We start from the raw sequence: 23,224 nt of genomic DNA, 5'->3' as shown, positions 1-23,224 counted from the left end.
GATCGTTTGGAACCCATAAATTTCAAATCTTCGATCATTTTTTTTGCGCGGATTTCCCTTCAAAGGCACTGGTCTTTAATTTTTGCCCCTCAAATTGTTGGTCTTTAATTTTGTCCTTCGCCTAAAAAACCGGGTTCGGACTCCCGCTCAGTCAAAATTTTTTTTTAAAAAAATCGCAAGGTGGAGTTTTAGATTCGCAAGACAGAGTTTTGAATTCAAACTCCACCTTAAGAGAGAGTTTGCCTTATGCTTGAAGGCAAACTCTGCCTTAAGTAGCAAACTGTGCGCTATAAGGTAGCAAACTCTTTCTTAAGGGAGAGTTTTGCCTGCCTTAAGGTAGAGTTTTGCAGGAAATTCTGCCATGCGAAATCCAAAATCTGCCTTGCGATTTTTTTAAAAAAAAATTTTGACTGAGCGAAGGTTCGAACCCGAAACCCATGAATTTTTAGGCGAAGAGCAAAAATTAAAGACCAACAATTTGAGGGGTAAAAATCAAAGACCACCTCTCAAATAAGGAAAATCGTGCAAATTTCCCATCTTGGATCCGTCTCTGCATATAATTAATGCGTTAATGTCCGATGATAGCTGGGTAGGACTAAATATAAGATATAAGAAATTCGAATTTTGAAATATCCAAAACATCAAAGTTCCAAATTCGAAATCCAATTCAATATCCAGTAAACTTAAAAATTAGATTCAAAATTCAATCCGTAATTTGAAAATCCAAACTAACAATTCAAAAGGTTCTTGGGTTTGTCCAAACTACGTACAGTTGCACACCCCTAAATTCTGGAGCTGGATTAACTGGCCCACTTAAACCACTTAATCTGAGTCAAGATCACTCAGAGCTTGGGCTGGGAATAGACTTGGGCTGCAACTCTGGTTGCAAGTTGGGTCGGCCCAACAGGAGCTGATATCCAAACATGGGCTATAATTTCAGTCCAAGACCATTAGACTACCCGCTTCAAAATGGGTCATTTGCACTTTCCTCCTATTTTGTGCTTGTCTTTAATTTTTGTCCCTTATAACAAACAATTTTTTCGTGGATACATAAATTTATATTTTTGCATCATAATGTCCAATGGATAGTTGGGTAGGCCGAAGAAATTGCACGGTTTTCCCTTCAAATGGACTGGTCTTTAATTTTTTCCCTTCAAATTGGGTGGTCTTTAATTTTTGGCTTTCATAATTGAACACATACATAGCGGGGCATATGTTTTTTAAGGGTGCTGACATAACTCGTGAATATTATGATGTGTAACTTATGCCCTCTAGGCATAATAAGTTTGATTTTGAAGGACAAAAGTAAAGACCAACCCATTTTGAAGGACAAACCATGTAATTTCTTCCCTCAAAATTGACAAGAGTTAAAAAGTTGAAGTGCAATGTTCTATGGATATTCACTTTAAGAAAATGCCATTCGCCACAGACTGCGACAAAAAGCAGTAATGCAACAATAAGCTAATATTATTTCAATTAGAACAATGACACAGCAACTAATTAATAGTTGTAAATTTAATTAACCACATCAATCCAACCCCACTTTTGGAGGTGAAAAACAACACCCCAAAAATTGGCGAAGAGCACGACTACTCGATTTTGACACCGCCATTTAATTTTTGTCCGTTTTTTAAATTTTTGCTTGTGAACCATTTCAAAATAACTTTAGACATATGATGTCAGAAGTCACTCTTGACAAAGTCTAATGTCAGACACAATATCTGAAATTTAACATGACTGAAGGTCAAACATAAATGGTTGAAGTCCAATCATTTTTGCTTGAACTTGCATGATCTGAAGCTTAATTTTGTCAACCCTAACTTCTGTTATCGTAGTCTAAAGTGGATGTATGTGCAAAGTTTCAATAAATACAGGTATATATGTTAGATGGCAGTGTCAAAATAGGCTGGCCCGTGAGAATTTTACCCAAAAAATCAAAGTAAAATGACACAGGGTACCTACTTAAAACTCTTTATTACAAAATATATAGATAGTTTTCCTTACAAAACATAACGATATTTTACGAAATGTGACGGATTTTCATATATTTTTCGTTTTTTTTATTTTTTTAAGAATTTTTTTTTTTTTTAAATTAATTTTTTTTTTTTGCTCAAAGGCTTAAAAAATTACTTCAATTTTTTTGTTTTAAGTAATGTTTTGTATAGGGTTTATAATGTTATGTTTTGTAGATTAAAAACTATCGTCACATCGTAAATATTTCTCTTTATATATATATATATATATATATATATATATATATATATATATATATATATATATATTTGCTAACCTTGTAGGTTATAGTGAAGAATGTACCCACTTTTTATTTCACTAAAATGCCCTTAATTTTATTCTAAGTCCTCTTGAATGAAAAAGGCTTTCAGTCGTTTAGCCAAAAAGTTAAACTTACTTCGCCTTCCTCATTTCTCTGTCTGTTGTCTCTCTCCCTATCTCTAATCTCTATGTTGAATTTTTTTTATTTTTTTTTCATCTCCCTGCTGCAAAAGCTGCCAATTTCTTTTCCTTCTCTTTAAAAATTACATTTTGTTTTGCTCAACAAGCATTATATCTAATTCTTTGGTGCATTAATTTGTAAATGGGTCTCCATGAATTAGGGGGGATTGTGAATGGGTTCCTTAAAGAGGGCATAAATAAACTAAGTTGCTGTAATTTCACATTGCAAAGAATAATTTAAATAGAACCCACTTTTAAATTTAGCTTAAAGAGATTGTTATGTTTAAATTTTCAGATTATAACAAGGAAATAGGTTAAATTTAGTTTAGGTTTTGATTGTTGGGTTTACATTTTTTCTTTATAACTAATTCATTGCTCAGATTTGATTCAGCTCTTAGTTACTGGGTTTACATTTTCAAATATAACGATGAAATGGACTAGATTTGGTTTAGCTTTTAGTTGCTGGTTTTACATGCTTAAAAAGATTAGAAACTTTATTACGAGAAAAAGAAAAAGGAACAAAGAGATAGATAGATAGAGATGGAGGTGGAAAAATAAGAGATTGACATGCATGGAGGCAGCAGAACATGTTTTGAGCAGGGGTTCTATCTGGGATGAGAAATCTTGGTGAAAGACAAAAAGGTCCTTGCATTTAATGTATTGGCATAAAAAAAATTAGGGGCATTTTAGTGAAATAAAAAGTGGGTACATTGCTATCCTACAACCTTCATGTTGTAGGTTAGCAAAACCCATATATATACATATATATATGTACGTACTTTACCCTAAATCGGGTGTTTACACCAAATTAATGAATGTATGACATGCGTTTGAAAATTTACAACTATCACTTAACCATGATCGATTAATGTATATATTCACTTCATTATTTATCTGTGGTAGCTACTGCTCTTTTTTTCAGACTGCTTTATCATGGGTTTTTTCGTTTTCGTTAATTTTATTTCCATACTACTTTGAACTGCTTGTCCTTATTCGACTTTTTTTACGTCATGTTTTCTCTTGAGCCGAGGGTCTTTCAGAAACAGCTTCCCTACCTTCCGATGTAAGGGTAAGGTCTACGTACACTTTATCCTCCCCAGACCACACATTGTGGGATTTAAGGTCTACGTACACCTTGTCCTCCCCGGATCACACATTGTGGGTATGCTGTAAATCACTTAACCATGATAAATTGCATTGGTTTGGTGTAAACACCCTATGGTAAATTTTTATTAAAATAACAATAAATTATTATTATTATTATTATTATTATTATCATTATTATTATTGTTATTATTATCTTTAATTCCAATATATATATAGAGCCGGCAGGCGGCAGATGATTGAATCTTTCCTTTCTTCCTCTAGTATTTTTCCGAAAAAACTTAAAATAATTGCACATTCAAAGATACGATATACGATCAAGATTTTGTGCTTCGCCAAAATTCTAATTTATTCAGAAGTTTGTTAGAATTTTGTTTTCTCGTAGAAATAGTCAATCAAGAATTTCAAATAGCAAGACACTTAAAATGGTGTTTGTTTAATTATTTTTCTTTTTTGCTGCAGAAAAGTTCCAAATTTTCGATCCTAATGAATATGTCAAGGATATAGACAACAAATTGGCATAACTTTCCTAGTATAAAGCATGTCTTAATTAAGTCAAAACTGCTTAAGCCGTATATTATCCAAATCCGGTGAATGGAATAGAAAATAATTATTGTATCAATTGGATCTAATTAGTGGGAAACATGAAAGTAATTATCTTATCAAAGATTCCTCGTTTGTGTGACAACGCATGAGAGGTGCACTAATCACGGGAACACAACAAAGTAACATTATATTCTTGATGAAGAATATATGTTGATTAGCAATATGACCTCTTTTATCAATAGTTGATTTGATAGCATGCAATGTTAAATTGGTTGAGAGAGAGAGAGAAAAGGAATTAAAGGCAGCTTTTGAACTGTATTTTTGTTTAATAATGTAGTACTAAAATCCACGCGTCGATGCTTGAATTCGAAACTTCTGATTAGGGTAGACATCTTTTGACTAAAGATACCCCAGTTGGACATATCATGTAAAAGAATTAATGAGGGGCTTACATCTCAATGAAAGAAAAGAATTAATGAGGGGCTTACATCTCAATGAAAGCTCGAATACTGAATTCCTTATTTTGTTAATTTCTTGATTTAAAAAAAAAAAAAAAACACTAAATTTACATATTTAGATGAAATACTAGTAAATTAAAATATTAAAAATTATGGAAAAAACCTGGTTATCCCCAAATATTAACATCAAAGAGTCAAATAACTTTTTTTCTGTGATATGTGATTTTCTATCTATAAACTACTGTGATTTACAATGCGTTCATGTAGTTTTAAATACACAAATTTTATTCTAAAAGTTAAGAATAGATATTTGGATTTATGCTTGCATTGGTCAATGTACTTTAACAACCCTAATATCATTTTTAGGACGGAAGAGTACTTTTTTCTAACACTAGCTAAGCAGCCATGTTCCCAACCCTAGCTATATGATTAGGGACGGAGGCGAAAGACAAAATTTGAAATTTATGAATATCGATTCTAACTTTTTTAAGTTTTTGAGTTTTAAATTTATAATATGTACATATATTCAATGTATTTTTAAGATGAATATAAAGGTTTGAATTAAAGCTACTGAGTTCGACCGAATCCGAAGTTGATACTCTAGCTCCACCCTAATTAGAGAGTAGTTACTTTTCTATCCAATCTGTGAGTAGGTTAACAAATGCGATTGCAGTCAAAGCTTATTATATATGCATATTAGTTCATAGCTATTGTCTCAACAAAGTCTATTGTATCAGCACCTATTGGTTGAAATGTTGAACTACATGCACCTACATCCACGATATGACCATTTTCTAGTTGCAATTCATCTATTTCTATTTCAAATAATATTTGTTTGGCTAAACCAACTCATGAAAGACATTCTCGATCAAGCTAACGCGCTTCACGCGATATCTTGTTTCATTGTATAAATTTCTTGATATAGAAGAGTTAAAACTTTGATGTGCTAAAAATAAAACCAACAAATATATAATCCAATACTTGCAAAGGAAAAATAAAAAATAAAATGTATTAAGGAAAAAACCATATTGAAGAAATAAAACAGAAAAGCAAATTCATCATATAAAATAGCCTGCATATAATATTCTCCAAGAACAGTTCTCTCCGAGGGGGAAGAGAGTTAACACTCAATTTGAAGAGAAAAGACTTTAAGTTGTTTACCCCGAATTTAGGTAATCAATTGAATTTGTAAGTGAGGTATAGGATAAGATATGTGGATGAACTTTAATCTATTATGGGCTAATATGAACGTATGAGAATTCGTATGTAAAGATAAGAATATGTATATGAATATATATATTTCAACAACTTGAGCTAAGATGTAAACGTTGATGATTAGAGCTAATATGTTATTGAAATAATTATAACGTCACGGATTCGGACCGAAGAGAAAGAAAAACAAAGCTTTAATGTATTTTTTGCTATTACAATATTCTAGATCTTAAGAAGCCAACCTTTCAAAGTAGGGAAATGCCCCCCTATTTATAGTTTTGCCTTATAGGCCTTCTATACAAAATAAATTAAAGCCCTTTTAGAATAAAGAACACCCTAAAAGGATAAGGTTGGGCCGTACGGTCTGACACCTGTACGACTGGCAGCACAATGTGGCAGAACGGTCTTGACACGTGGCAATTTTGTAACTAATCAACCGGGCTAACGGCCACGATCAACTCGGTCATGGAGAAACCGGACTAACGGCCACGATCAACTCGGCCATGGAGAAATCGGACAGGCTGTGATGAGGAGTTTGCCCCGGATAAATCGGACCATACGATTTTCCTCCGACTTCTTCTGATCGACCACTTTTGATGCAATACCCCGGGCCCGAAAGAGTCTTTGCGCTCGTGCTTGTTTCTTCCTTCCCTTGATCCCCGGTCTCACCGGTCTAGCATTAATCCGATTTTTACCGTATACATAAGTATTCTAAGCTTTCTCGTCTTCTTTTTCTATTATTTAAATATTGTTCATCTAAATAAATAATAGAAGTAGTAGTATTAACAATGCAATTCAGTTGCTTCTTTCTCCTCAATACACCAATCAACTCTTTTGACAATTGAGAGAGAATATAAAAGTAAATGAAAAAGGAAGAAGAAAAAGAATATAGATCAATTACAAAGAGTGGAACCCAAAAATGAGATTACCAAATAAATCTTTGTCTGAAATTCCAATTCAACGCTGGTAATTTTCCTTTTTCATCTTACCCACAAACTTCGGATCACTACATCATTGGAGATGACAGGCCAAAACTGAAAATCAACCTAATATTAAATATGCAACATACTATAATAGTTTCTCAAGATTTAAGTTTGTGTGATATGTAGATATGGAGAAGAAATAAGATGAAGGAAGAGAAGGTTTCAAAGTGATGGTTTATAGGTATTATTCGTAACTGCTGAAGAGGCAAAATAATAATAGCAGCAAAAAATTTGATGTGCCAATGAACCTTAATTTATTATTTCCGTTACTAAATTTCCTCTACTTTCCTTCTGTAGACTTACGTTTCACTTTCGTTTCTCTTAGTAAAATGCAGTACTTAATGTAGTAATTGCTGAAATCATTATGCATAACAAAATATGACATTAATATTGGAACTTAAAAAAGGAAAAAAATGCCAAAAAAATGAGATAAAAGAAAAATACCAATGCTGGCTTTAGAGGCATGTCACCTCACGTCTTCTATGCCCAGCTTTACTATTATATATAGATATGAACAGTGGCGGATGCACAGCCAACCGAGGGTGTTCACCCGAACACCCTCGGCAAAAAATTACAGTGTATATATAGGGTAAATTTTCTGTATTTATGTGCATATATTAACTTTCGAACACCCTCGACAAAAAATTACAGTGTATATTTAGCTTTCTTTTTTTTCCGAACACCCTGGATGAAAATCCTGGATCCGCCCCTGGATATGAAAGGTTGAAATATCATAGCAATTCTTGGAATATAATGTAAACATTAATGTCATTACGATTTCATGAATATTATAATTATTTCACAAAAAACAAATGAGCTTAAATTCCAACAACAAAAAAAAAAATGAAATACAATCAAACCTCTCTATAACAGCATCGTTGGGTCCGAAATTTTTTGGCTGTTGTTGCTGTTATACACTTATAACAGCATTTGCCATTAAAATAATATGTGGCTGTTATAGGCAAAAAAGATGCATAAAACCTATGCTTTTTATTTTTAATGTTGTAAAAAATAACAAATTATTTAAAATTTAAATCTCAAAGATATGAATACTTCACTAACTAAACATTTAAGAAAGTTAATACAATTTCAATAAATTCATAACTGAATGTATAAAGTTTTAAGCTCTAAGACAGACATTTTAAATTTATAGAAATATAGTTTATTAAAATATCAAATTAAATATTTTTCCATGAAGCTCTTTTAATTATTGTAATAAAACAATGATATTCATATGTATATTAAATAAACTTATAGAAGACAATGATATTCTTAGATTACAAATATGTATTCATATGTAATATTCATCATAAATATAGTATGTTAAAGTATCAAATTAACTATTTGATCAAAATCTATATACTTATTATTGGTAACCATATATATTCTATTTTTTATAAAGATAATTAACTACTATATTACCCGAAAAACAGTATAGCTGTTATATGGGGGGTAATTTTACAAAGATCGTACTGTCATAAAGTTGGCTTTTACCGTTATAAGTAAAATCTTTGTTACAGAGAAGTAAATTATAACATAAAAGATCGGTTCCGAAAAATCTTAGCTGTTATAGAGAGGTGCTGTTATACGCGGATACCGTTATAGAGAGGTCGGACTGTAGTATCAAAATAAAGAAGAGAAAACGCAAGGCTTATAAGTTATAACTTACGTGGATGGAATAAATAATAGAAAGTAAAAAGAGCAAATAAAGGAAATGGAGCAATTTAAGGAAAAGATATAAATAGCATTAATGATGAGATGAGATTATGGGGAGGAAAAAGGCCACGTAAAATAAGGAATTCAGAAAGTTTTATGAAAGAGATTAATAGTAATTAATGAGGACGGAAATAAATAAGGTATATTTAATATTTGGCAAAGTTTTAAGGTAGAATATTAAGAAATGTAGGGAAAAAAGTTAATATTCTTAAATGTCTTGCCCTTTTAATTGAGCAATAAATGTGGACAATTAAAGATTTATTGATAGAGCTATTTTAATTTTCGGCAAACGTTTTGAGAGAAATGATCAGCCCAAAAATGAAAACCATTTTGTGCTAATTTTGGAGTGGGAATCGAACCCACGTCTGCGCACTACCCGACCTTTGTGAATGATGGTGCCAATCAAAATATATACCTCATATTTAAGATATACACATATATACATATATTTTTCCGAGGATATGGGGCAGGTGCCCGCGGCCTACTCCAGTCTCCGGGGATAGGCCCGCCTCTAGTGTACCGCTCAGATCCGCTTTGGAAGTCCGCGCGATTTTTCCCAAATCCTCACAACATTTAATGTATTCCTGCATTTTATATATCGCTTCCGATTTCTATTTTTAGCTATGTTATTGTAGATTTTCTTCACACACCCAACTATATTAGAAGTGACTAATAACAAAGTAACATTTGAATATAATATCTAGAAGCTAATCAAATGGACACTAGTCTTTGATTTATTATTATGCACATAGTAGCTGAACGTTCCATCAGACTTGAGCTGATGATTTGAGGCTACTAATTATCTGTTCAAACTCATTGGCCTAGTTAATTTAGTTAATTACTAGCTATCACTAATTAGTTTTCATCATTTTCACTAATAATTTCACTTAAAATTGAAGTGCAGTGTATCCAAGAGCTGTATACCCTCATAATACAGAGTTAGCTTCATCAAACTTCTGTAGAATTTCTGGACTTCCTCTGGAATTTATTGATCATGTCAGACACAATTATGTTTAATCTTGAGAATGTTAAAACCATAAATCAGAATTTAGGTACCAATTGATACTGATTACTTCATAAGGATTTAAAAATACTTCATGAGGAAGGCAAGAAATTATATAAAATTAAACAAAGGACTGTACATCCTCTCTAACTGAAAGAAAATTCCAAGGATAAGCACAATAGTTTACAACTTTACATAGCTGAACCAGCACATGTCAAGTCCTTAAAAATTAGAGGCAGATTTAGGCTTTGCTTCTTTTGATTAATTCAACTAAACTCATGACTTTAGGCTCGCGCTATTTATACAGATCTAAAAAGAATGTATATATACAATAAAATCATATCTATTTTAAACCCACCGACTCTTGATCCTTGATACGCCTCTGCCAAAAATTCATGCTAAATTTTCTTAATTTTCTCTTTTAGTAACTTAGACGGCTATTTTCAATCGTCCATAACTCTCTTGAGGGCTCTTAATTGTTGGTTTCTTAATTCTCTATAAGCAGCTAGCCATTGAGTTTCCTTTATAATTTTTTTTTTTGCTGAATATAATTTGTTCTTTAGAAATACATCTTTTAATTAATTGGCAACTTGCTTTGATTGGAGATTTCCAAGTGATTTCTTTAGTATTTTCTAGGATTATATTAAAGATAATCTTGCAGTTTTATAGTATATATTTTGTTGTTAAAATGTCGGCGTCATGGTCACCACCCTGACTATCAAAATCATTATTCAATATAAACACAAGAATTAAGAAGAAGTAATTAGAAACCGAGGAAATAATTAAAACGACTGTGACAAAGAGTGGACTCGTGTGAGGAATTTACGTGTGTGCACATGGAGGGGTCTTCTATTTGCAGTCCTTTCTGAAATATTAACTGAAAATGACAAGCACTAATTAGTTTCAAAAACAATTATATTCCTACTTAGTTAGCTTGTCGCACTAAACTTTTCCTCCTAAATAATAGACTTATTTTTTAAGTAACGTGTCATAAGTTTATTTGCATAGCATTTTCATGATAATGCAGTACTTGAATGAGATGGAAGCTAAGTGTTTTATAACTTCTTAATTGATTAGTTTTTTCAAGGAAATAACCTACATTTTGAATAAATTACAATCATGTTTTTTTGGCATACTACCCTTTTTAGTTTGGCTCAAAAGATAATGTCACATTCATATATTCAAAAACCAGTTTAACTAGAAAAATCTCATTTGCATTTTTAGTTAGATGATCTATACAAGCCACACAAATATCTAATAAGGTTTGTTTTAGATCATAATTTTTTTTTTAAATCTCTTTTTCTTGAACTCCGTAACAGATTAAACTGTACCACAATTGAGATGAAGGGATTGGTAGTTTATTTTTCGAGTAGATTGCTATAAAGAAATATTACAATATAAAAAAAGTCATGTTAACTGGATTAATGAAGAAGAATCAAGTACTGAACTCATATTTTATATAGATAAAGGGAACCATCCTTGTTTTTTATTTGCACCATTAACGAAGTCCTTATAATAGTCGTTGGTCTGTCTTAAATTTCTAGACCTATGATTGCCCTAGCATTCACCCTATCAACTTTAAATATCATAGAGCTAAAGTATTTTCTTACTATAGTTAGGCACCTATTACTTTATTATCTTCTCTTTAATTATTTTTCCTTTGAACTACTTAGAGCATATAGTTTGAATTTTAGATATACCTTAAAGGGTTTAACTTCTACTTATCTATTTATCTAGAGTGTAAAAGAACTATTGAAAAACTATTCATAATAAACGAGATCAGTGGTCTAGATCGAGAATAGACAAATTCTATTACAATCTCTCAAAATACACTGATATCAGGGGCAGAGGGAGAGTGTAACTGCCGACTATTGATTCGACCTAATTCGGTCAAATCTAGTAGTTTTGGTTTAAACTCTAGATTTGTCTTAAAACTCATAGAATATGTGTAGATTATTTATTTAAAATTCAGTTATAAATTTAAAAATTAGATTCAAACCCCATAAATTTCAAATTCTAGTTCCGCCTCTATAGATATTGTAAAAATTCCTTACATTATAACGTATACCAATTAAACGGAGTAACACTAAGAAAATTTTGGAAGCACACATAAGAGTATGCCGCAACTTCTGGTATTAATTAAGGTTGAAGGGCAATTAATTGTCTGTTAGTCGATCATATTGAATTTGAAACCATTGTCTGTAGTTGGTTGTATTCCTTGGCTATAGTTTTCATTACAAGCACCTCATATTCTCCTCCGAAAATAATTAGATCATAAGGACCAATTTAGCAAGTGGTTACATCCATAAAGCTCACAAAAGGCATGAATTTGGCAACGACTAATTCGAAAAATTTGGAAGATTCTGAATTAGAATTCATGTAAAGTTAACTATTTTTTGTCACAAGCTTGTTGTGATCACAACTTAACCAGCAAGTTGAACCTATTCTAAATAACTCTTAAATCAAGACTTTGTCACAGAGATGCGGATGCTATGATGAGTATGCGATCATAGAAAATTAGATAAGATTAAAATTTATCATATTCGCCATAAGGTACAAGTAGCACATATTGATAGATGACAAAATGAGATCGAGGACACTTGAAATGGCTTAGCGATTTCCTGTATCAACCTCTAGATGCAACAGTCTGTAGGTACGCAACCATATATATTGATGAGTGAAGGGAATGACGAGATAGACTTAAAATCACAAGAAATTGTCTCGAAAAAACTTACAATTTCTTGAAATCAATCAAGACTTAGCAAAAAATAGAACACAATAAAAGAAAAAATCGATATATATATATAGGTAATGCGATTAATATGATTGGGAGTATGTTAGCCATATTATATACCCTTATTTTTTATCCTATACTTTATAGGAGTCTTTTGCTCTATTAAAGATTCGTATGAGTTACAACATTAGAAAATATAGAGAATGTTTAATCTTTCATGCTTTTGAATAATATGTAGGTCTAAAATGAATTTAATGAGAATATGATTGGTGAGGATTATATAATCAACCCAACTTGTTTAGGAATAAGGCATAAAATAAGTAAACATTGAATGCAAATCTTTCTCAACCAACTGAATCTTTTAGCAAGAAATATGGAAAACTAGAAACTTACCAGAATAGAGTTTTAATTTTTGTCAATCAAACGTGATTTTAGATCTTCTGTCATTAGCAGATTTCCCAAAATACAAAACATTACAAATAGCACCTATAAACTCTAATGCTATACTGCTCCCCAAATACTTGTGTAAGAGAAAAAGAAGCTCTATTTACATTTTTTGCGTCTTTTTTCCCTTTTGTGACAATGATAATGGAGCGAGCGACCCAATCTTACATTTTACAATTCATATACCATATTTTTTACAGTACCAAAGATAGAAGAACTTTTGCATGAATATCACCCATCGTTGTTGACTATCATGGACCAAGGTACCAAGCAAAGCCCCTTCTTCTTCTTCAATTCTATATACCCATTCTTGTTTTTTCCATCAAAATATGTGTTGTTTCTCCCAGCTTCCTTTTCTTGGAATTGTCTAGAGCCACCTTCATTTTCCTATACAATGATCAAACAACCAAAAAGTTGCAATTTAGACATTGTTGATCAATTCTTTTTTTTTAATCCTTTCAAAAAGAATAATATAAGTGTAAAATATTGGAATCTTGAAAAAGAGGAAACTACAAATTACCATGAAATATCCACTGATATTTTCTGTTCTGTTATTGATGTCCATCTGCTTAAAACTGCTTACCTGTTAAAAACAAAGCAAGAGATATGTCAATACAAAGTACTGTTGATTAGATACAAAGTCGTGTATGGAGCCAGAATTTTCACTAAAAGATTCAAATATTCACTATATACACACAAGAAATTAATTTGACTTGACCTAAAATGCTGTATTTTCCAAACCAAGTTGTGTACCGTCCGATTTGCAATCCTTACTACTCTAGCATTAGTATGAGTTCCTTGATTGCATAAGGGCAATCTATCTTGATGACAATCATTCGATCTCCGCTCGTTCTACCCTCTTCAATCCCCAATATTGAACAACATGATCTTTAACCTATCAACCACGACAACATATCTAGTGCAATCCCACAAGTGGGGTATGAGGAGGGCAAGAATGTATGCAAACCTTATCCATACTTTTATGAGGTGGAGAGGTTGTTTCGATAGAATTAGACGCAGGATTGTAAGAAAATAAACAACAAAATAGTAAAGATACATACAAATGATCTTTGACCTATCACTTTTTCAAATTGGTCGATTTGATACTAAGTATTCTTTCATCTTTATGTTTTCACTAATACCTAATCGATAACAAACCTAAATGGCTTTGGCTCCGCTATGGATTCAAACCAAAAAACAAGAATATGATATAAAAGAAAAATAAGGAGAAAGTTTTTGGTCATGACCTTTGGACTATTGACAGGTGAGCTAGCAGTGTCTTCCAAATCAGGATCACAAATTTTCTTGTTTCTTTGTTTCTTCAAATTCAATCTCTTAAGAAATGGTGAGCCACCCATTGGAGAATGAGAATTTTTCCATGCAGCATGAGAAGCAGCATCAGATAACAAAGAAGGGCTGCCAAAACTATCATTTTCAGAATTACATGAACTATAGCTTTCCCTTTGGTTCATTGAAAAATCCTCCAAATATGTTGTCCATCCACTCTCTTCAGGTGCATCATGATTTGTTGCTTCCTTACAATCCATCTCAAAATTATTCACAGATGAATTCCTTGGACCATCCATTAATTTTTCTTGAAGTTGTTTGAGGGATATATTCATTCATCTTATTTGTAGGGACTCTATATAAATAAGGAAAAATAGGAAACAAAAGATAAGTGGGGACCATGATGTGGAATCTTGTTGTGGGGCCAGGCGGGGAAAATTGAGGAACTTAAAATCAATATCTCTAATTGACATGAGACGTGCAGAGACGAAAAAAGAAATTCAAGGGAGATATAGGATATTGGTTGACCTTTGTTGTTTAAATGATATGTACCCTGCCTGCCAATTTATAAGATTGTTTTTTTAGATTATAAAAAAATTAATGTTTTTATGTTTAGAAATAATTTAATTATAATTTTTTTATTTTAATTTTAATGAGTAAAATAACGTTATAAATATGTTTAATGTTATGTCTGTTTTTTTTTCCTTGTTTGTGATGATTGCCAAATTTAAATTTTCACTTTGAGTTCCGGATCTCTAACATCATTCTTTGTGCTCTTCTTCCCAGTTTATAGTTTTTTTGAAATTCTCTATTTTTTGTCTTAAAATATTAATTTATTGTTTACAAATCCATTTGTTAGTGCATGTAATTTTTTTATAAAATAGATTTAAGGGCCTCTCAATATGGTCTCACCTTAGGTCACTAGATCTGTTGAGCCGCTCTTGGTTATTTGATTAGTCACGAAATTTAAGAATAAAAAGAAGACTTTTGAAATTTTTGGTCTAAGGCAAATCAAAGATATTTACGGCTATAAATCATCCCATTAAGAGTTTTAAAGTTAAATTATTACTAGATATAGAAAACTGTCATTTTTTTGGACTGATTAAAAAGGAAAAAGTGTCACATAAAAACCTCATACATTGGGACGGAGGAATTAGTATTTTCTACTCCCTCCGTCTCAAATTATTTATCGTGGTTCTCTTTTACATGCCCCTTAAGAAACATTAATTTGGGGAAGTTTTAAACTATTTACCCTTAATTACTTCTAAAGCGATAAATAATTTAAGAATATTGTTTTTAAAAACTATTGACAGATACTTTCAGACACGGACAGGAGTATTAAATATTGTAAATCCATTTTTGGTCACCCATTGGCACAGACAAAAAGGTGTTTAGGCTCTTGTGGCATTTTGTTTATTTAAAACCATAAAATTAATTAATACTGTACTACTTATCACAATTCACGGGGAAGGGATTATTAGATTACTTGGGAATAGGTTCATGAACTACTATTTCAAATTCAATGTGTTCTAGTGTTCACACTATTATTCTTCACTAGTAAATATGTCTGCGCTTTACGCAGTTAAAAAATTTAAAAGTAGAATATTGTTGAATAATCTATGTACTGGAGTAATTTTTATTAAAAATAAAACAAAACCATTACTTTCTATAAGAGTTCCTTTCACATAAAGTTGGTGAGTAACTTACCTTTCTCTTGACGATATAAATTGAGAAGTAATCAATTAAGTAGTCTAACCAAGAAAAATACAATTTATTATAAACTCATGATCTCGAAATAACACATAGAACAAAAATGCTAATGATGCAATATATATGAATTTAGAATCCATGTGTGATCTATTGTACTTGGTGATGGCTATGTGACAATTTTTCAGATTGTATCTCAAAGATTCATTGCAAAAGTATGACTCCCTAACGATTGAAGATAAATAAATAGTAAAGTTACCTTAATTCTTATAAAGAAAATCAATGTTATATCTAACCTTTTAACTCTCTCATTTACATAGACAAACAAAATGACAAAAGATATTGAAAAAAAGAGAATCATGCAAATAAAGGCTTAAAAAGGTTCATACTTAGCAGATAGCCCGTCATTAATCTCTAATAAAGTGAAGGCGACCATAGTTATAAGCTAATTGAATTACATCTAAAAATATTTCGAACTATAAACGTGATATTTAATTGAAAACTACGAAGTGGTTAATGAAAAATATAACACCATAAAATGCTAAAAAAATTATATAAGTGGACAATGAAAAATATAACCCTATAAAAATAGGGGGACTACAAAGCAGAAAAAAACCTAAAACCTATTATTGTGAAAAGTATATTAAATTTAAACTTGTAGAAATAGTTAGTTTAGAAAGCTACCTTTACATATAAAACATGAAGTAAGAATTTGAGCAATTAAAAGTGAAACCGCTTTAGGCCACTAACAATATAAAACAGACTTTAACTTACATCTTTTTTGACACCTTATCTTTTCAATTTTTTTTTCTGAACTCAAAAGATAATTATCACAATAACTAAAAGTGAATTTCATAAAATTGATTAGCATGATTTTTTAGATAATATAGGATAATATATACAACAATATAATAGGTTAGAACACTTGTAAAAGGTGGAATCGAGCTGACCATTCTTTTCCTTTTTTACTGGCTAATCTTTTGAATTGATTAGAGATTACGATAGTCTTCATACGAACTCCATAATTATTACCAAGAAAAAGTATTTGTTGCCATAAAAATTCACTCAATTTATGCGGAGGATTTTCATTATTTTGGTTCATATGAATTTTTTTCACTAGTTTAATTGTATCAAGAAAGGAAAAAGAAAGATACAGATATAAAAATAAAAAACAGTTCAACCCGTCAAGCTCTTGTTTTCCAACTCAAAAATAGAAATCATACCCAATTCCATTTCTCCTTCCTTTCATTGCCACTGAAAAATATCTCGCGGTAGAATTCACGACCTATCTGCTTCCCCTCTTTCTCTGTCATATATAGAAAGATTTAGCCACAACATGACTTAGAATAAAAAATACAATTGAATAGTATTGTACTTCATCAAGTTTTACATACATTTTGCGAGCTTGTAAGGAGACATATTGTGACCTTTACAATGCCGAGAAATGAAGCTCCACCTTCATAGGAATGGGCAGTCAAAATTTGAAGAGCGACTCCATCTCCTTTGCAAATAGTCTTCCACATAAATGATTGGCTCATATTTATTATAGAGTTTTGATATAATATTCAAAATGTATAGCATTTCTAGTTGGAACTAGGGCTGCGTATCGGGTGGTTCGGTTCAGGTTTGAAAGTTATCGGTTAAACTTATCGATTATCAGTTTAATTTGTAGACATGTTAAACCGTTAAAGAACCATTAAAATATTGGTTAATGGGTTATTGGTTAATCGGTTTTTGATTGTTATCGGTTCGGTTATCGCTTTAACCGTTAAGATATCACATGAAATTTTTTCAAGAACAAAGAACCCATCTTCAAAGCAGAATCAGAAACGAATTAACGAGATGCAAAATGAATAAAGTAGCTACAAAAGAAAGTGCCTGCAGCAGTTAGCTATAAATGGAGTTTGAAACTGGAAGCTGGCTGGCATCTCCAAGACGTTAAAAACTTGAAACCTTTTCTTCATATTTACATGAATCCTAGTTCCCAGACCACTGCTGACAGCTTTCCAATTTGACAATGTTGTCTTTTTTTATGACTCTTTATCCAAGTCCTCAACAACTCTCCTCATTTTTGCTCTCCTTACCCGTTGCATTAGTGCCACAAAATTGTAGAGAGGAGCTGTTAGCTACCTGCAAGTTATTACCACAAGCATTTGGTACTTGATGCTTGGTAAAATTTGTTTCACACCTTTGGAAGCAATTAGAAGCTTTGACATTCGGGCTAAGTTCTTGTAAAACCTTGCAGCTAACTTCACCAGTGAGAAATAAATTGACTTAGGATTTACTAAGTAATTATATATGGAAGGGTAATAATGGAATGAATTCACTGGGCTGGACTCCACAAATTATATCTGAAAGGTTATATATGGAAGGGTATAATTGTAATTAAATAAATGGTTATCGGGTTATCGGTTCACCTGTTAACAAAAGTGGTGGACCCGAGACCCGAACCGATACCCCAATAACTATAGAACACCACCCGATATCCGAACCATTAACCCAATAACCCAATTATCGATTCGGGTTATTGGTTTAACCGTTAACATGCACAACCCTGGTTGGAACAGGTCTCAAATACATGTAAAAAACACGTAGGAAAAGATCTTGAATACATACCGCAAAAGATAAAATCTAGCTAAAATAAAGAAAGTAAGAAAAGAAGAAAAGAAAGAACCTATAACATTGAATAACAATTTACGAAAGAACTGAATTTTTTTAAGAGAACGGAGGGGAAGGAATCTGTAATGTTGCAGGAGGAGGGAGAGGTTATAACTCATAGAGAAAAGTTAATAGAGGATGTATTTGAGTAAAGAGGATTAGTAATTAACGTGTCAGTTACAAAATGTTTGAGATGTAATTATCTATGAGTTAATATGGTACTAATTGTTAAAAGAATAGACAACGGTTAAAAATTTTTGTGCACGAATACACCCGCGGTGAAGGAGTGAAGAAGCCTAATTTCTTTTAATGCAAACCAAGTTAATTAGCAATAAGATCATGTACTACGTGGGCTGATATGAACATTTATTTTGTGAGGCTTTTTTAAGCCATTTAGTTAGTAGATTATGCAAAAAAAATTCAAAAAAAACTCAAAAAAAGGAGAAAAAAAAAATATCAATGGAGGCCATAGAGAGGTGCCACATCACCTTATCTATGCCTAGCTTTATATTATATATAGATTTAAGCTCGCAATCTAGCTACAAGTGCAAAAGAAATGGCCAGACATGTTTTCAATATTTATTCCTTTAAGAAAATGAACAGGAGTAAGGGGAATGTTTGTTGGATCTAGAATATACTATTATCAATGACTTTTTTTACCTAATAAAAACAAAACATCATTAATACCAAATAGGAGTGTGCATTATTCGGATTAAACCGAAGATCAAATCGAACCAAAACGAATTTTAATTTGGATTGACTTTTCGATTCTTTTTGTTTGATATCAGATTAAAATATTGAAAATTTTGATTTTTTTCATTTCGGATCTAGAAAAATAGAAATCGAAAAAACTGAATTATATCAACTAGTATTCGTACCCGCGCGATGCGCGGACAAAATTAAAGATATTAATCATATTAAAATGTGATTTATGAGATACTTTTCACTTTTCGAGAGTCAATTTGATTCAACTTTGAAGCTAAATTGGAATAAATTAACTCAATATTTGAAAATTAATATTTTATTTGAAAACTACATGAAAAATAAGTTATAACTTTTACCATATCAATTTGGTAAATAAATATATCTCAAGATGATGATCAAAATTCATGCAGTTTGAATGTTGGGAAGCGAAATATATACAAAAATTGGGGTAGAGGAAGTATAAACTTTTGTATCCAAATCAAGCATTCACCAAACTTACAAACTATCAACACTATAAATAATTCAAATCTTTTGCGACAAATAATTTTCTTGTTCCAAACATACGTTGTGAATTCAGCGTTCAACCTCCATTAACTCTTATTTTGAATTAGTGATGTCCTTGACTAAACTTCTCATCAACATTCTTGATCTCCTACTCTACCAAAACCTGGTGTTGAAAGGATAAAAAAGAAAAAAAATCAAGAAAGTCAATCACCTTTATATCATAATTATGCAAAACAACATAAAATCAAGAAACTACACATGTAATACATATTATAAACACTGAAAATTTTAAGCAATGGAGAGCAAAAGCAAGGAGGATGTTTGGAGAGTTGGTTGATGGCATAAATAGAACGACTCCAGGAATTTATCACCATTTTTTTTTTGCTTAATAATTTGCACAAAAATAAATATACCATAATTATGTATCATTATTGATTGATATTTATTTCATACCTTATTTATGTGCCTGCTTCATCGTTTTTGTAACCTCCACTCAAATCCTTCTTAATGAAGTTCTCCTTAAATCTCTCTTAATTTTATGTAACTGATTACTTAATTATCTCCACAAATTTCGGGAAGATTTTCTGGACTCATATAAGGCATCGATTATTTTTTCTAATTAGTGATTGTTTTTTTAATTATTTATTTAAATAAGATATAGCAGATTAATAAGAGAGAATGCAAAATAAAAAAATATATAAATAGAGAAAAGCCGAAAAAGGAGATAATTTTTTAACCATTTTCCACAGAAATATATGGCTAACTACTTCAAATTCAGAATTTGAATTAAACATTTTAGAATTTATAATCAGTTACCTAAATTTTAGGGGGTATAATCAATTTTAAATTTTTATTGCATTATAAATTCATTACAAAGATAATCCAATCTACGGGGCGAGGGGGGGGGGGGTGCGGATTCTAATATTCCTTATATGATGATATTTGAATTGCACATGTTTTAACTTTAAATTCAATTTTTTTTATTTCAGTTCAAATATTTGTATTAGAATATTTTCTCTACATAGAAAGAGACATATAGAAAAGGAAATTGATATTTATTTATAAAATTGAGCTCATCAGAGCCATAAAACTTGTCGATTTGATTCTGTTACTACCCTAGCTTGAAAGAAAATCTTCTTCTTAAAAGGAAGTATCAAAAAAACTTTGATGTGTTCCCTTTTTTTTTTACTTTTAGAAAGGATAGTCATTTGATTAGTTTAAAAAAGGTAACTGTCTTTCAATTTAATTCAAATCCTATTTTTTATTTATTTATTTTAAGTTTAAATTGTTTTACATCTATATATAGTATGAACTCGGTTTAAAATTCAAAGCAACATTATATTTTTTTCCCACTAATTATGGTAATATTGATTCGTTCTGTTATTAACGGTAACATTTTAAAGTGAAAATATTAAACAAATGAATTTCAATCATGATTTTTTGATACATTTTAATTTTGATATTGCATTCAATTTAATCGTACAGGTGCTCTTCATATGGGTTTGAATTTATCTTAATTGCAGAAAGTAACAAAGGACAATATTATATCTTACCATTTAAAGGAGCATTGTTGACTATAAATTAGAATCCAAGAATATCATTTAATAATTTTCTCTAATCAGTATACCAAATTAGGTGAGTTCATTTAATAATGTCAATTAATTACTTTTCATAATTGATACAAATAGAATTTGTCGCCAAGTGACTTGTTCATATTACGCCACTTGGCTTAATATTAAGCAAGACTGCTCTCCTTTTATTATGATATAGATATAGATATTATTATTATTATTATTATTATTATTATTATTATTATTATTATAATAATAATAATAATAATAATAATAATAATAATAATAATAATAATAATAATAATAATAATAACAACTCTACTACTATGTGTTGATAATATCTAATGAGTATATTGGGTGAGTTCATTATTATTTTTCTTTGTTATTATTAACAACAACTACTACTATGTGTTGATAATATCGTATGAGTGTATTATTATTAGTATTATTATTATTATTATTAGTAGTAGTAGTAGTAGATTATTAAATTAGGTAATATTTTGAACTACAATTAATAACTTCTTTAATAATTAATGCAAATAGAATTTGTTGCCAAGTGGGTTGTTCATATTACGCCACTTGGGTTAATATTAAGCTAGACTACTCTCCTTATATATATATATAGATAATTATTATTATTATTAGTAGTAGTAGTAGTAGTAGATTATTAAATTAGGTAATATTTTGAACTACAATTAATAACTTCTTTAATAATTAATGCAAATAGAATTTGTTGCCAAGTGGCTTGTTCATATTACGCCACTTGGGTTAATATTAAGCTAGACTACTCTCCTTTTGTATATATATATATGGATTATTATTATTAATTATTATTATTATTATTAGTAGTAGTAGTAGTAGATTATTAAATTAGGTAATATTTTGAACTACAATTAATAGTTTCTTTAATAATTAATGCAAATAGAATTTGTTGTCAAGTGGCTTGTTCCTATTACGCCACTTAGGTTAATATTAAGCTAGTAGGTTAATATTAAGCTAGACTACTCTCCTTTTATATATACTAGTATCCGTATCCGCGCGATGCGCGGCCGGTGTCAAATGAAACTAATCATAAAAATTATCACCTTATTTGATTGATATAATTAAAAAAAAAATTCATTAACATATATAAATTACTAATATGTGTAATTTTAATTATAATTTTTCTTATTTGAACACATTAGATTATATTAATTTAACAAAATCTAAATCTTGCGATGATTAACTGTAATGACCCGTTTGGTCGTTTAGCACTTTTGAACTCATTTATGCTAAAATACCCTTTTCGTAGTTTTAAAGGGTATTCTTGACTTGCGGGAATTGGTGGCACAGTGATTTAATTGGCGGTACTTTTTGAAATATATTTATTTAATATATGTGAATAATTTATTTATAGGAATATGAGTTTTGCTCATACAAGATACAAGTTGGTAAATAAAGTATTTGACCGAATGACTTTATTTTGTATAAATGGTTAAGTGAATAATTAAATTGTAAAAACTATTAGAATAAGTTATTGGGCTTAGCCCACTTCTCATTACCCATATAGCATAGTGGCATAGGGTATCAACTATCAAATAATGCAGTTAACTTTTAGCAAGAAAAAGAAAAGAAAGGAAGGGGAACACTTTGATACTACACGGAGGCAAACAACTGAAAGGAAATTTCTTCTCTTGAAAGTAAATTTTAGGGACATCAGGTATGGAATTGTATTTCTTTAACTAAAATTATATTTGTTGACCGCACAAGAATGGTTATCAATTATTAGATGATATTATAAACTCATCCGGTTATTATCACATGTGAAAGTACAAAAGGACTTTTAATAGTTTTGTATATTATTACAAGAAAGTGACGATTTAGTCAACAAAATAAATGGGAACGGACAAGTTAGAGGGAAGAGACAATTGGGCCAATTTTGTGAGTTTTCAAATTGAGTAACATATTGATTATGAGCTAATCATTGAGAAATAGTATAGAATGGATGAATAGAGCATAGGTTAATGTTCTGCATATTTTTAATTCGGGGTTGAATTTACTGGTTTGGTAACTTAGTTTCGGTTTCGTATTTTCTTTTTTTATATAGTGGGTGTAGTAATTGAATATTGGGGTAAATTAAAGGTTTCGAGTCCTAGTCC

The 23,224-nt window shown here is 30.7% G+C and overlaps 1 protein-coding gene across 1 annotated transcript; it reads right to left on the bottom strand.

Annotated features, from left to right (window-relative positions):
* Positions 1–12,599: 12,599 nt before the first annotated feature.
* On the bottom strand, positions 12,600–14,295 carry LOC132066975 (vascular-related unknown protein 1-like). Its single transcript, XM_059460156.1, has 3 exons — positions 13,902–14,295; positions 13,175–13,237; positions 12,600–13,041 (listed from the first exon to the last, which is right to left on the bottom strand). The coding sequence occupies exons 1-3, from the start codon at positions 14,274–14,276 to the stop codon at positions 12,886–12,888; spliced, it is 594 nt and encodes a 197-aa protein (XP_059316139.1). The 5' UTR covers positions 14,277–14,295; the 3' UTR covers positions 12,600–12,885.
* Between the last annotated feature and the right edge of the window lie 8,929 nt (positions 14,296–23,224).

This window comes from Lycium ferocissimum, chromosome 8 (assembly GCF_029784015.1).
Source record: "Lycium ferocissimum isolate CSIRO_LF1 chromosome 8, AGI_CSIRO_Lferr_CH_V1, whole genome shotgun sequence".
Classification (NCBI taxonomy): domain Eukaryota; kingdom Viridiplantae; phylum Streptophyta; class Magnoliopsida; order Solanales; family Solanaceae; genus Lycium; species Lycium ferocissimum.
This window is presented reverse-complemented; position numbering and strand designations above follow the sequence as displayed.

What these genes read in the sequence shown, in the direction of transcription:
- LOC132066975 (XM_059460156.1), bottom strand. Translation starts at nt 14,276, where the DNA reads ATGAATATATCCCTCAAACAACTTCAAGAAAAATTAATGGATGGTCCA. An exon ending in CACCTGTCAATAGTCCAAAG is followed by an intron (nt 13,238 to 13,901) that starts GTCATGACCAAA and finishes TGTTTTTAACAG; the next exon opens with GTAAGCAGTTTTAAGCAGAT. An exon ending in ATATCAGTGGATATTTCATG is followed by an intron (nt 13,042 to 13,174) that starts GTAATTTGTAGT and finishes ATCATTGTATAG; the next exon opens with GAAAATGAAGGTGGCTCTAG.